Source organism: Bactrocera oleae, chromosome 4 (genome assembly GCF_042242935.1).
Source record: "Bactrocera oleae isolate idBacOlea1 chromosome 4, idBacOlea1, whole genome shotgun sequence".
Taxonomy (NCBI): Eukaryota; Metazoa; Arthropoda; class Insecta; order Diptera; family Tephritidae; genus Bactrocera; species Bactrocera oleae.
The window spans coordinates 38,793,513-38,809,787 of NC_091538.1; the positions used below are offsets into that span (position 1 = coordinate 38,793,513).

Below are 16,275 nucleotides of genomic sequence, written 5' to 3' on the forward strand. Positions count from 1 at the left end.
CCCGATTTCAACTATTTTCACACTGCGGGTAGAGGTTCTAAAAACATTTGCTTCCAGTGAATTTTGTTATTATAGCATCAGCGGCTTAGGAGATATGCACATTAAACTTATTAGGGACGGGACCACGTCCACTTAAAAAAAATTTTTCTCCTCCCTAATGTGATCCTGTGTACCAAATAACAGTCTTGTATCTTATTGTGGAGCTTAGTTATGGTAATTTTTTGATTAATGGCGTTTTGTGGGCGTGGCAGTGGTCCGATTACGCCCATATGCAATACCAACCGTCTCACGGTACCAAAAAACATGTCTACCAAGTTTCAAAAAGATATCTCAATTTTTACTCAAGTTAAAGCTTCCACGGACGGACAGACGGACAGACCGTCACCCGGATTTCAACTCGTCTCTTCTTCCTGATCATTTATATATATAACCCTATATCTAACTCGATTAGTTTTAGGTGATACAAACAACCGTAAGGTGAACAAAACTATTATACTCTGTAGCAACAGGTTGCGAGAGTATAGAAATGATTAAAAGATTCAATCACTGCTTGGTTCGATCGTTTGTATATCTGTTGATGAAGTGGACGGGCTTTTCGGAATTGCTGAAGACTTCTTTGGTCTGATCTGATTTCTCTTGTTGAGTGATGTTTCGAAGAAGCTCGGGGAATGGAATATCATCGCCTTTAATTTCCTTTATTGTTTCTTCCAAAATCATGGCCTAAAATTAATGAGCTAACATTTAAATAATTTTTAAATTTTGAAAAAATTTCTGTTAATAAAATAATAGTTTCACCTGTTCATGGACAAAAATGAACCAGAGCTTCGATAGTGGATTAGCCAAAAATTTGCGAATTCATCTAGCTTTTTTGAGGGGTGAGGGAAGGTCGCCGAAATACGTTTTCAAAGATGGGAACATTCGAATGATTTTTCCCAAAGCTTCCCTCAAGCCAATGAACCGAGTTTTGCATTAACCAACCATTTGATCGTATTCGCCTTCAGAAATCTTGCAGATTGACTTTAATGCTTCTGGACAAATGGTGTGGATGTAAAAATGTTTGTAGATCTGACCAACAATGCTCTCTATTTCAATATCAAGTGCATTACATGCTTTACGAATCGCATTATGCACGATATGTGCTGCACAACCTCCACCAAGTATATTCGATTTTAATTTCTTTAATTTTGCAAAAACATTTCATTCACTTTTCCGATCAATGCGACCGAAATTAATTGACGCATTGTCACCACAGTAAGATCAATTTCCCATCCGAAGCATCTGTATTAGCAAACGAGCGCGACACCTTACGCCATTCCGATTCCTGTGATCCCCGAAAAAGGGATCTCAATTTATAGATTCGGCAAATGGTAAATCAACATAAGCGGACAAAATGGATAGAGCACTTGAAGTCTTGCAATCTCTCCACCGGTGTGAGTAAACTTTGGACTACTGTCAAGGCCTTGTCTAATCCGAGGAGACATGACGACCGGGTAGAAATTCAATTCGATGACCATGCCTCCTCGGACCCGAAGAAGTGCACGAGCTATTTTAACCGGCAGTTTACACTGCACCTTTCGACCGACAAGGCCAAATGATGTGTTACCCGACGTCTGCGCGAAATGCCAAAAGACTGCGCACCACTTACTTTCACCGATGGGGAGGTTCAGAATGTCATCAAAAAATCCGAATCGTCTAAATCCATTGGCCCTGACTGAATAAGCATGCTGATGCTAAAACATCTAGGCTCGACGGGAGTAAGGTCCTCAACTTGTCGATGTCCACTCTTCAAATACCCGATGTGTGAAAGTCAGAAGAGTGGTCCCACTACTGAAACCTGGGAAACCCGCCAACAAAGGGGAGTCTTATCGCCCGATAACTCTCCTTTCCCCAGTAGTGAAGACACTTGAGGCCTTGGTATTTCCGACGTTCACTCCCCACCAGAGTTCACAGTGGAGCCATCAACACCTTCATCGACTCCTTCTCACTGAATGGCGTACTATTAGTCAAACCACCATCCATAGTCGACGTAGAGCTCGAGTTGCCTCGCGAAACCAGAGTGACCCTCGCGCAACTTCGTTCTGGATATTGTAGCAGGTTAAACTCCTACTTATTCAGAATACACCCCCACATTCAAAACATATGTCCTGCGTGCAATGAGTCTCTGCATGCTCTCTGCATGTTCAACAAACCCAACTCATCTAGCACCCTTTTCCCTATGACCCGACCCGTCGAAACAGCTTTTTTCTTGGGCCTTCCGTTAGACAACCAAACTATAACTTATCATCCAAGCGGGGACAAGATAACCGTTGCAACAACAACAACAAAACATAAAGTTTTCAGTGAAATTAACATTTTCCAAGACTCTTTCAATCAATGAAAAAATTTTATCCGACGTTTTACATTTTTCTTGTGAAAGTTTAATTATTTTAACATTCACTCCAGATAATGGAAGAAAATAACAAATGGCGACAGGAAACATCTTGGGGATTATCGCTTCACTTTTTGTTCTTGAACACGAAACTTTTTTTTTTATGTGGAAACAGTTTCGAAATATTTGCGCAGTCGTTTGTTTTACAAGTACAACAAAAAGATTGAAAAACTTTGAATCGAACGATAACTGCTAATTTTTAAATGAATCTTTGAATAACAAACCTGAAACTGTGATTCTCATTAATTGTGTGGTACGCCCACAAGCCTACCATCGTCGGTAAATTCTGGGGTCTCTCCGATGGAAAAATCTGATATGATTGAAGTTTGAAGAGAAGTGTTGCTGCCACTTTGTGCTTCTTTGTCTTCAAATGATTTAATATCACTGCCTCCACCAGCAGCAACCGAAAAAGTTGGAATCGCCATAAGGGACTCTCAAAAAAGCATATTTTTTTAAGCGGACTTGAAACTTTAAACTTTAAAATCAAAAATTTTGATGTATATATATTAATTTGATACTATTTATAGATACAGAACTACATTTGTTAGCCTATAGGTACATCATTCATCTATGCTTAAGAAAGTTTTAATATTGATTAAAGCTTGAATTTTTCGTCAAAAGCTCTTTTACTATTGCAGACAACAACCCGAAACTAAACCATATACATACATACATACAATATATTTATATATCATAAATACATATCTTGCTATTGAAACAAAGCTCGAAAAATGTCATTGTTTTGATATGAAATTAAAGTTCAAGTGATTGGCTTAAAATATCGAAAAGTAGCTGATTCAACCATTCATAGTTATGAAATATAATATATTCCGTGCAATTCATTAGACGGATAACGATCCTAACACTGTTATATTCAGCGCTGGATTTACAATAGGAGCTCTCGGGCTCGAGCACAGGGCGGTAGATTCTGGGGCCGAAAATTTTAAAACATAAAATAAGATTATTATCTACAGATTTCTTAATTGTAGATTTTCGATTTTACAGTAAAATATTGTACTAACGATAATGTAAGGCAAGAAGTGAGAAGACTCGAAACTACGTTCTTGCAGACTCTGATATTTTTTATTTTTGTGCTTTAATGCTGTCAGTCAAAGATTCTAAAAGCTGATAGGTTAGGAAAATACAAGTTAACAATTTTAACGTCATTTTTACAACCCCGATTCTGAATTGCGGAATAGATGCGAAGCCAAAAGTCAACCAAAAATTTGCCATTATCACTGAATTCTGCAAAATAAATTTCAAAGAAATTTTAAAAAGTTCAGAACGTTTAACGAAAATTTACAATTTGGACTCTAATTTTTCATTGATTGACATGTTGGTGGTGCACTTTCACGCGTATCCTTCTGAGAAAGACCATCCGACCTGAGTTTTCAAACGTGGATATAGCGTCGAATATTCATCACATAAACATAGCTGTGGCAAATCGCAGCGCAGAACGTTCATTTTTATGTTTGAAAAGGGTCAAAAACTATTTACCTTTAACTAAATAGTCTATTCTATATTTATTTAAATGTTCTATTACAAATTCAAATGTTGCTGTCAGTTGATTTTATTCGTCATTGGATTGTTGGATTTTGATAATGTTGAGATAATACGAAACTATTTACTAAAACTTACCCTTCCTAAGCAATCATTTTGTTTGTCGACATTAATATTTATTTAAACATAAACCTGTAAATTATGTAAAGAGTCCATCTTCTGGCATTGATTTTTGAGGGGCAAGCATAATGGTTGTTCCAATTTTTATTAAGTGATATTGTTCGGTTTCGGAGATTGCTCCGTATAGTTCACGAAATGTATGAATATATGAACCTTCTCCCAATCAATATATTGTACATGGTATGAATATATTATATATGGAAATTATGCATTCGTTGCAGCTCTCCGATATGTATAGATGAACTTAATTCTATTGTATAAGATATGTAAATACTTAAACTCGCAGTCAACAGGTTAGGGAGTTGTAAAGAACCTTCAATTTCAGCACCCTTCTGTCCTTTTTTCCATTTTCACAAAGATGTTGCAATACTTTAACCACGGATCAGTCTGATCTTTAATCTGTCGTACTTCTTATTCACTGCATCGATATAGTTAGTTGAGAAATTGTAGATTTCCTCTATCCATTCAGATTTCATCAAATACCTTTGATTATTACAAAGCACTAAAAATGATTCTTTTCCATGTACTTGTAATACATTTTCTGAACTACCCATTTCTAAATGTAGCAAGAATGTGATTTGGAGGTCGTGATATCAGTGGGTTAGTGTTAATAGGCAGTCAGTTGCATAACAGAACGTTTTTATTTTTAATTACAAACAAACTACACGAAAGCATTACAAGTGTACATGTACTATTTCATGTTTTCGATATCAATGGCGTTTGTCGCGTTCGCTCACCTCGAGTTACATACCTATATATACCAGATGACGAATCTATTGAATACACAACTTGTGTTTTGGATCTAGTTTAAAAATAGTTCCCATTGGCGATATGAGGATTTTGACTGTCACGATTGTATACATTAGCCTGATTGGGGTTTGCTTGGTAATATGATTGAAAATATTTAAAGCACAAATGTGTCTTATAATAATGAAGGAAATCACTCTCAGATCACTTGCTTTATATTTCAGGCTGAACAACCGTATACGGTACAAAATGAAGCGCTAGAACCCTTCAAAGGACTGCGGGAAACATGCGTCGAGATGTCAAATTTAAAAACTGTGGGTCGCCAACGTTTTGTGAATGGTTCGGTCGCAATACTGCAAGACCTGGATAGTGATAACTTTAAATTTCAAGTTGAATTATTCTCGAGTCCACAGGGTGATGGTCAATACAAGCAACTACCAATGGGTGTGCCAATGACTAGAGTTTGCGATGGATTTAAAGATTTGTACACGAAAATCGTACAACCTTCTCTAAAACAGGGTGAAAATACGAACTTCCCGTTCATACCCGATGAGGGATTGTGTCCTTTACCAGCCGGCGAGTATTATATAAAAACAGTAGAGTTCGACACGGATACCTGGCCCAATCAGATTCCGCGCGGCGTCCTAAAGGCTGTGTTAACCTTTTTCAAAAATGAAGTGAGTGTTGGCGGAACTGTAATGAAAATGAAAATTGAGGATCGACAATAAGCATTGAATAAGGGAAAACCAAAATAAATAAACGGTTGGCAGCAAATCATATATAGTTGTACTGAAAACGTGGTGGAGGGAATTGAATATTTTAAGATAAAGGTCTCTTGAAGACACGTCAATTTTATTTGGAGGGCAGAGTTTTTCCATATACTTCTGCACTAACAACTCGATCACTAATTGCCAAGAAAACTTTTTTTTTTAACTTGTTGCATTTACAGGGAACCAATACCATAAATAATACCAAAGCATATTTACTTACAATTAAATATTATTTTTGTACATATCAAAACGCCCTTTTTTATTTTTAGTTTTTTTATCACTAAAAATATGATCATTCAAAAATTGCTTAGGTACGCTTTCCTTGCATTTATTTTTGTACCCTGAATAGGATATACGAGATTTGTTCAAAGGAAAAGGTGAATTTTGATTTTTCGCGGGTTTTGCACATTCGATTATCGATATTTAGTGTTTGTTATAATTGGACACATATGTTTATCATGTGCTTGCTATAGAATCCAATTTCGATTAGTAGTTAGTTTTTGACAACAGAAAAGGTTAGTCACGTTTTTATGTGCTTCTCGAATTTTGACTTTTGAAAGAAATGGATCAAAGAATATGTATTAAATATTGCGTAAAAATGGAATAAAGTGCTCCAAGGCATTTGATATGTTGACTGTGGCATTCGGTGAGTCCACTTTGTCTCAAAAATGTGTTTATAAGTGGTGCAAGCGCTTTACAGAAGACGGAGAAGATGTTGATGACGATGAGTATCCTGGAGGTGCGACAACGCCAACAATCAAAGAAAACATCGAAACAGTGAAAAAAATTGTTCTTGAAAATCGTCGAATCACTATTAGAGAAGTTACCGAGGATGTTGGCATATCAATCGGCTCATGCCATTCAATTTTCTCGAAAGTGTGGACTGAAATTGCTAAATTTTGAACAAAACCAATGTCGCATTAGTATCGAGTTGTTGAATGACGTTACCACCACCGTATACCACCGTATTAACCAGATTCGGCTCCCTTCGACTTTTTCCTATTCCCCAAAATTGAAGAAACCAATGAAAAGAAAGCGTTTTGCCACAATTAATGAGATCAAGTCTAAATCGAAGAAAGAGCTGATGGCCGTACCGAAAAGCGCATTTTAGTAATTCTCGTTTGTATCGCCGCTCTATATCGATCTCACTTTCTAATGAACTAAAGAATAATATTGAATCGCACTGTATATAGAACTATATTTAAATTTTGTATAACATTTGAATTTCTGTCAAATTTTCGAAACTCGTATTTGGTGTTTGTATAATATTTTTTTTTTAAATTTGAACAGAAATTAAAAATTTATGAGCGAAATCTGCCAAGGCAGTAAGTTATGTAATATGAAATTATTATTTTTTCGTCGAGTTAAAAAGTTATAAAAAAAAAAACAAGTAAGAAAGAGCTAAGTTCGGGTGCAACCGAACAGATTACAGCCAGTGAAATGCCTTCACATGTTGGCAAAGCTTTATATTAAAAAATATTGCGAAAAATTTCAACATTCATTATTTAACGAAGTCCTAAATGGAATACAATCAAATTTGATATTTTATTAAGTTATATTATAGGTCTTAGACTCACTTAATTTTATTGTTATATGTTACTTCGCGTCAGCTAAGGTCATATTAAAAACATCCATGATATAAACTCAATCGTAGAGGCTAAATTTAATATATTGAGATGAAGTGGAAAACGTCAACCAGAGGATGGATATTTATTATATAATATTTTATAATTTTTAAGGAAACTTGTCCACTTAATTTCATTAAAGCATCACACATTTTGACCAACATAAACATTTTATAGTCAGCTGGAAAGTTAGAAATCACTATACAGGGTATATTGGGGGCAAATAAATTTCTAAGCTTGTTACACTAACATTTGACATTTTTAAGGTATATTCGTGAAAACATTTTGAACCAATTTTATAAGCAAAAAAAATTACTCACATACTGACCGAAATATTTGGTATAAGGTTTGGAAAAATAGTTTTGCTACTACATTAAAATTTTTTCAGTGTTACACAATATAAAGTTTGAAAACTTTATATATGGTATATTCACCCGATTTTCTCTATTTTTGGCATTACTACATAATGCTAACGGCAAAAATGCTCTCTCAGTTTCATTCAGGTAACTGACATACCATCAGTAATATATGTATAAGAAGTAAAGTCAAACGATATTTGAAAATCCTGATATTTGTGGAGCAAGTTTTCATCCCATTTTATCCATTTTAGGCACACAGATATACCGTTATTAGAAAAACACGCTCACTCAATATTAATAAATCACATATTAACCGATATATGCAGTATAAAGTCAGCCGGAAGAACGAAAATCTTTCAATTAGGTATATGAGGGCTACAAACAATTTTAAACTGCAGTTGCCCTCCCTAATGTGATTTGTTATACAGAACAACAGTCTTGTATCTTATTGTGGATCTTAGTTATGGCAATTTATTGGTATTCGATTAATGGCGATTTGTGTCCAATTGCTTGCTTGCATAGACGGACGGACAGACAGTCACCCGGATTTCAACTCGTCTCTTCATTATGAACAATTATGTTATATATGTATACCATACTTGTATATAACCTTATATCTAACACGATTAGTTTTGTGAACATAACTATTATACTCTGTAGCAACATGTTATAAGAGTATGAATATTTGCCTTAAAATAATCAAATTTTAACCGTTAATATCTTTTAAACGGCTAGCTTTACGAAAAAAATCGTAAAAGACCATTTTGTAGAGCATTTAGTTTGCTACATCAATGAAATGAGATATTTTTTCAAGTAGGTGAAAGCAATATATGAATTTTTCTATCTGATATTAAAAAATAAACAAAAACATGAAAAACCTTAACATCGGTTGCACCGAAGCTATAATACCCTTCACTGAACTTGATTCCGATCGTTAAGTTAATATATCAGCTATATGCTGTAGTCACCCGATCTATACAACTTCTTTGGAGATTGCAATATTGCCTTAGATGATAACCCATGCCAAATTTCGTGAAGATACCTCGTCAAATGAAAAAGTTTTCCGATCGTTCAGTTTGTATGGCAGCTATATGCTATAGTGATCCGATATCGGCCATTTCGAAAGATGAGTAGCTTCTTAGTGAGAAAAGGACAAGTGCAAAATTTCAGATCGATAGGTAAAAAACTGAGGGGCTAGTTCGCGTATAAACAGACGGACGGACAGACGGACATGGCTAAATCAACTATATATTTTATAGGGTCTCCGACGTTGCCTTTTGGATATTACAAACTTCGTGGCAAACTTAATATACAAGTATCCTGTTCAGAGTATAATAAAAAAATTTAAAGTGGAGGACCTTCCCGTCACAATCAAGAGCTCATACTTGGTGAGTTTTTCGTAGAAGTGTTTTAGAACCTATTTTTCAAAATATCAAGGGGAAAAAAAATTTTTTTCACCACCCTAATATATTATATATATATATAATCAGGTTGACAAACGCGAACTAGCTTCTCAGTTTTTGAGATATTATTTCTAAATTTTGCACATCTGCTTTTCTCTCTAAGAAGCTGTTCATTAATCGGAACCGCCGATATCGGAGCACTATAGCATATAGTTGCCTTACAAACTGAACGATCAAAACAAAGTCCTTGTAAGGACTTTTTATTTTATGAGATATTTTCACGAAATTTAGCATAGTTTATTAGCCAAAGTAACGCTACAAGTCTCGAACAATGATCGGGTCGCTATAGTATATAGCTGTCATACAAACTGAACAATCAAACTCAAGTTCTAGTATGGAAACTTTTATATATGTGAATGATATTCTAGCTTCGGTGCAACCGAAGTTAACTTATATTATTGTTTCACCATTTGAAGATAATTTTGCACATGAAAAAGGGAAAATAAAACCAAAATATAGGTATATGTTTATTTCATTAAACACATATGTATATTAAGATTTTCGATTTAATTCGTTCACGTTTCCCGCTGTTAATTTTTGCGATTTTTGTCCCCGAAACGGCCTTAAATTGCCTCCATTTGAAGAAAATCGTGAAACTAAAACAGCTTTCGGCATGTACCTTACTTGTTATTTTCGTTTCCCCATTTTGATTATTTTATTCATAATCATTAAAGTAAATTACAACAAACCCGTAATGGATAACTTTTTACTTTATTGAATAATTTTGAGATTATTTACAATCTAAATACCTTGTTGAACTAATTTGCGCTTGCTGAACAAGAAAACGGCAGTAGATGAAGGATTAGTGATTAAAGTGAATCACAAACGGATATTTTTTGTGGAAAATATTATGTAGTTTTATTATTCATTTTAAGGTGTGTTTGTGGTGAACTGTAAAAGGTTCAGAAAGCAGATTTTTTGACAAACCGTATTTGGAAACATAATCGAAGTTAATTTCTTGTTCAGCGTCACCAAATGAGTTCAATAACATTTTTTATTAAAGTACTCTTATTTTGTACACAAGTGTAGTCGAAAAGTTATTGAGCATATGACAAACTTATCGAAACTTTTACGTGGATGATTACAGCCTCATATAAAGTAAAAGAGCACAAACAATTAACATATTTATGTATAGTACGTAATTCAAATGGTTATTTGAACATCAAAACTTATTTCATATATGTATATAATATCCATATATACTTGGTTCACAAACTTTGTTATGAAATCGCACACACTCGAATGTGTGATTTGCACTCGCATAATTTCAATATTTTCAATTCTAATTTTTAAGGCGAAATATCAATATATATTATATATTTTAAATTTATTTGGCACACATGAGTATAGTAAATATGTTATATTTTTGTACATATATAATAAAAGACAATGTATGTAAGTAAATTTAAGTTCATTATATGAGTAAGTAGTTTTACTTATTTTAGCTACATAAGATTAAGCATATACATTTTTTCTAATACGTATATATTTATATTTGACGAGACAATAGATTTTCTGATTTGAACTAGGTAATTCTTAAAGTAAAAATAATCATATGAACTTAGCGTAAATAATTTTTGATTATACATAGCTATAGACATAGAGCAATTAGTATGAAGTAAGTTTGCATATATAATATCATTTGAAACCGAAACATTCATAAAAATTTAAAAAATAAATCAATTTTGGTGATAACGATTGCAAACAATTAAAAAAATTAGAAGGCAAAAAAGTTTGTACACTTACATTGGCAATACTTAAATGCAGGTTCAAGTAGGTACCGATATTTTTTATCTGGTATTATAATATTTGAGTATGGTCAAAATGTATTCTTTGATAAGCGAATTTATTTTGTGCGGTTGTAGTTTTTGCAGACAAAATGGTGAATAAACAAACCTCTAAAGATTTATAGGTACTGATAGTCAAATAGGAAAGGCAAGAGAACAAATTTACTCGCGAAATAGACAATATTTAAAATAAAATACATATTATTGTTCAGTACATTTTTGCTAAATTCAAAAAGACTAGTGGAGTTGAAAAACTTGATGGTAGTGGAATGCCCAAAAAATTTACACGCCCCAGGTTGAAACACCCAAAAATATCAACCGCCGCTAACGCTAAGGAGTTGTAGGAAGCTAAAATATTCCAAAGAGTATATCCACCGTGATAACGAATTTTAGGATTATGTAATTTTTACAGATGAGTCCAAATTTGATTTATTTGGATCTGATGGTTGTCGATTCGTATGGCGTAAGGAAGGTTAAGCGCTAATAAATAAAAAATTTAATAAAACTCTCAGCATGGAGGAGGCTGCATTGTGAGGTGTGTGGCACAATGGCAGCAAAAGAAATGTAGTGGGAGCAAATGCCGTCAGTAACCTTGTTTTCATCGAAGGAATTATGTAAAGAATGGAATACTTGTGAATAATAAAAAATAATTTGGCTCCGTCAGCATCTGAACACAATTATAATTAATTCAAGATAACGACCCGAAGCATTTCAGTTTAGTGGTTAAGGAATAGTTGTTGTACAATAAAACAAGTGCTGTTGCACCCTCCGCGGAGTCCATACCAGCAAAGTTGCTCTTCAGAAAATATACCTCCTGAACTTACGCATTTGGTGTATTCTAAAAATAAAAGACTCGCGAACCATGATAGAGGGCAAAGGTGGAAATAAGTCACTTCAAAGTCAAACCATCTCCCTGAATAAGTTTTTTTGATTCACTGTATATATGTAGCTGATGGATCAATTAACAATTAGTACTGACTTTAATAACAGTACTACAAATAAGTATAATCTAAACATATGATAATGCTAAGAATTTCTCGAAATTTGATATAGATATAGATTTAAAAAACTCATTTCTGGCGCTAATACCAATTACACTATTTACATGTAATTTGTGATGTATTATTGTTTCCAGTGAATTTTGACATTATAGTCACCGCATGAATAAAAAACTGTGATTGAATACATTAGGGCCGAAAACGCATGTCACTCAATAGTTGTTAAAGGTTTATGTGGATTATTTGAATACATCTGAAATGAAAGAGAGTTTGTTATTTTAAACTAGTAGGTTAAAATTTATTATAATGATAAATAAAAACAAGAAGCGCTAAGTTCTGGTGTAACCGAATATTTTAAACTCTGACAATTTGCAAAGGCGGGGAAAAAAGTTTATATTAAAAATTTTCTCGAAAGAATTCAACATTCCTTATCTGAAGAAAATGAACGGTTTATATTCAAATTTGGTATTTTATTAACTTCTGTATATTATAAGTCGCAGACTTACTCTCATAACTACATTTTTTTTTGTCAGAAATTTTTATAATAAAACAAGTAAGGAAGGGCTAAGTTCGGATGTAACCGAACATTTTATACTCTCGCAAAGTCAAATGGTATACTCGTTTGAGATTTCTTTGTGTATTGACTGATATTTTCGGTAGAAGGTCAACTATAGGCACTGGGGTCCACATATTTAGTACTTAGGGGTTTGAACAGTTTTGGTTCGATTTAGACAATTTTTGGCCGCAAGGTGGCATACTTTAATTGCATTATTCACGCAAAGTTTTACGCCGATATAATCATTGTTGCTTGATTTGCATAGTGGAAAGTGAAAGAATCAAGTGGTATTTAAAATGGTGTCATATGGAAAATAGGCGTGGTTGTAATCCGATTTCGCCCATTTTCGCACTATGACATAGAAACATGAAAAGAACGTTACGCACCGAATTTGGTTGAAATCGGTTAAGCAGATCTCAAGATATGGGTTTTCACCTAAAAGTGGGCTTTGCCACGCCCACTGTCTAATTTTGAACGCGGTTCCTATAAAGTCATCTCATACCATCCCAGAAATAAAATTTAATGTCTCTGGCGTGTTTAGTGCTTGATTTATCGCGGTTTTAGTAGTTTTTAACAGTACCGTTATGTGGGGAGTGGGCGGAGTTGCCACCCGATTTCATCTATTTTCACACCGTCAATAGAAATGCTAAAAACATTTGCTTCCAGTGAATTTTGTTATTATAGCATTAGCGGTTTAGGAGATATGCACATTAAACCTATTAGAGGCGGGACCACGCCCACTTTTTAAAAAAAAATTTTAACTGCAGGTGCCCCTCCCTAATGTGATCCTGTGTACCAAATAACAGTCTTGTATCTTATTGCGGAGCTTAGTTATGGCAAGTTATTTGTTTTTGATTAATGGCGTTTTGTGGGCGTGGCAGTGGTCCGATTACGCCCATCTGCAATACCAACCGTCTCACGGTACCATGAAACATGTCTACCAAGTTTCATAAAGATATCTCAATTTTTACTCAAGTTAGAGCTTGCACGGACGGACGGACAGACGGACGGACGGACAGACGTACGGACAGACAGTCACCCGGATTTCAACTCGTCTCTTCATCCTGATCATTTATATATATATAACCCTATATCTAACACGATTAGTTTTAGGTGATACAAACAACCGTTAGGTGAACAAAACTATTATACTCTGTAGCAACAGGTTGCGAGAGTATAAAAAGAAATCCACTTACTTTCGTTCAAATTCCATAAATTTGTAGTATATAGGGGCTATAGAGATTTCAGACTTTTTCGGCTATAGCATATCCAACTTATTATATACAATATACGATTTCATTTGATTTTTTAAAGATATCTTACATCAGTGAATTAAAGAATGTCTTGTCATAGGGCAAATAATTTTCTTTTTGTTATTTTAATTTTCGTTTATGCATGCATGCCAAAGAACATCTACCGATACATTTTGCTTGGTTCCGTAATAGAGTGGTGTAGTTCGTTGAGTTCCCTGAAAGGGTGGTGAACTTTTCGAACTTGCGCTTTTTCGATGTTCAATAATAATATTTTACATTTTAGAACAGCTAACAGCTCTTCTTTATTAATTCCATTCTCTGCAATGGCCTCCTTTGTGAAGGACGCACCTCTGTTCCAGAAATTTATTTTGAATTTTTGCTACTTTTTTTAAGCTACTGCATAGCTTTTATCGCAGGCTTTGAAAACGGGGACTGAATCAAGAAATTCCACAGTATGCGCGAAATGTTTACATACTTTTAGGCATATTTGGGCATATCTTAACCGGAACAAATCAATTGAAGATTTTTTAATGCCAAATAAAAACATAGAAGTTAATAAAAATTTAATTAATAAAAAAAATTATTCAATATTCGGAGTCAAAATATTAGTTATTGTGGTTAATTGCTACGCCACCTTTCGGAACAGTATCTCATTTGACTTGAACAATACAATTGAAATTAGGTATTTCCATCGGATTATCAATGGTAATAAATTTTCACTTATCTTGGCTGGCGATTTCAACATCAACTTTGGTGATAAAATATCAGAGCGGTTGACAAATATTATTTCTGAAAAATTTAATTTGAAAATGAATAATGATCCACAAGAATCCACAACAAAGTATGGGACCACCATTGACGCGGTATTTTCCAGATATTTAGAGAATATCAAGTCTTAAACTTATGTTTCTTATTTCAGATACCATAAACTTATATTATTAATTTCTCATTTATTCAATAAAAGAAAACAATTTGTTTTCTTATCGATCACCACGCTCAAAAAGTGTAACTTAATTAAATATCAAAGAAAAAAAAAATACTGTATAAAAAATAAAAAACATAATTATAATTGCATAAGTTGATAAAAAATCATATGCAATAGCTTTATCGCGGCAGTCCCCGAGTGTCACACGGAATTTTTTTTAATTGCAAACTTAAAATCTGTACAAACTTTTCGTACTTGGTTCCATCTTTATGAAAATCCCAACTTTGTACTCCAAATAAATTTTTGTTAGTAAGGATCCACTAAATTATGTTTAAAAGTGTATTTTAGATACAACATGTGTATGTTGTATTGTATTGTATGTTGTATCTAAAATACACTTTTAAACATAACTTAGTGGATCCTTAGTAATTTTTTCACGTAAATACTTATAAATGCCCCATTTTTTAAATTTCCGCCACTCACTCATATACGGATAGATTTCGACATGTTCTCGTTTTCCTGGTTTCAATGTATTTTATCGAGTAGGTAACTGAATTTAACTTTATCGAAAATTTTGTTTTCGACACGGTTTCAATTGTTTTAATTCGATTGAATCGGCAAGTTTTTCATTCGAAACTGATTCAATGATTAGACCCCATATGCTTCAAAGTTTTACCGATATTTTCGGTATAAAATCCGCTATAGCCACGGGAATTGAAAATATATGGTCCGATTTTAACTATTTTTAGACGTGATTCCTCAGAGGCACTTTTTTCACTAGGTTTAATTTCCATCACTTTATTGGTGCTTAATTTATATTCTGTAAAGATGTGCCAAGGAACACGAAGACTAAGTTTAATCAAAATATCTCAATTTTTACTCAAGTTATCGCTTGCACGGGCGGACGGACGGATGGGTAGACAGACACTCATTCGGAAATCAAATGGTCTCCCAATACTGATCTTTTAAATATATATATGTGTATAAATAATTTTATATCTATCTCGACTAGTTTTAGGTGTTACAAACAACTGTTAGGTGTACAAAACTATTATATTCTGTAGCAAAATGTTGCGAGAATATGACGGTGTTAATGAATTTGAATTGGTTATTTTGTCTTTAGAAAGAGGATTGCTTTATAAGCCGTGTGTTTTTTAAACTAATTGCTAGAGAATATGTATTACGAATCACGATGAAACTATGCGACACAATTCGTGAAACTCCCTTGTACGTGTTTGCATGATTTAAAGTAATACAATGTAACCATCAAAGAAAAAATCAATTTGAACTTGGTGCAAAATTCATGGCGTTTAGTGTTCGAAGAAAATTTTGAGCATATCATCCTGAATCTTATGAACACCATCCTGTCGTCCTAATTTTGAACCACTTTATTTACTAGATCAATGATTTGACACATTTATTTCATATGACTTAGGTGGCCAACTAACAGGTACATTTCTTAAAATGACTGTGCCCCCAACCCAAGAGTTCAACTTAATAAAGTGATTGGTTCCAGCATTTATAGATTTTACAGTATATAAAACGTATATATGTACGTATAACATGATGCTATCACATTTAAACTTTGCACAAATAAATCCTTAAGGTATTCCATCTCACGTCTAAACATAGCCTCAATTAAATCATAACATTTTAGGCCCCCAGATATCAAATATGTGCCAGC

General features: G+C 33.8%; 2 protein-coding genes across 16 annotated transcripts in view; one reads left to right on the forward strand and one right to left on the reverse strand.

The window, feature by feature from the left end:
* The first annotated feature begins 4,850 nt into the window (after positions 1-4,850).
* On the forward strand, positions 4,851-5,875 carry LOC106618452 (uncharacterized). Of its 2 annotated transcripts, none has more exons than XM_014236214.3 (2): positions 4,851-4,993; positions 5,080-5,875. In XM_014236214.3, the coding sequence occupies exons 1-2, from the start codon at positions 4,940-4,942 to the stop codon at positions 5,581-5,583; spliced, it is 558 nt and encodes a 185-aa protein (XP_014091689.2). In that variant the 5' UTR covers positions 4,851-4,939; the 3' UTR covers positions 5,584-5,875. The 2 variants fall into 2 exon arrangements, with proteins under 2 accessions (XP_014091689.2, XP_036218086.2); XM_036362193.2 differs by having other exon boundaries at positions 4,885-4,993; positions 5,059-5,875.
* A 3,889-nt stretch (positions 5,876-9,764) lies between these two features.
* Positions 9,765-16,275, reverse strand: part of LOC106618443 (uncharacterized) — a 75,111-nt gene continuing 68,600 nt past the window's right edge. For all 14 annotated transcript variants that reach the window (XR_011396208.1, XM_036362167.2, XM_036362179.2 and 11 more), the window contains one exon: positions 9,765-12,110. The gene's annotated coding sequence lies outside the window, so the exon portion shown is untranslated. The remainder of the gene's footprint in view (positions 12,111-16,275) is intronic.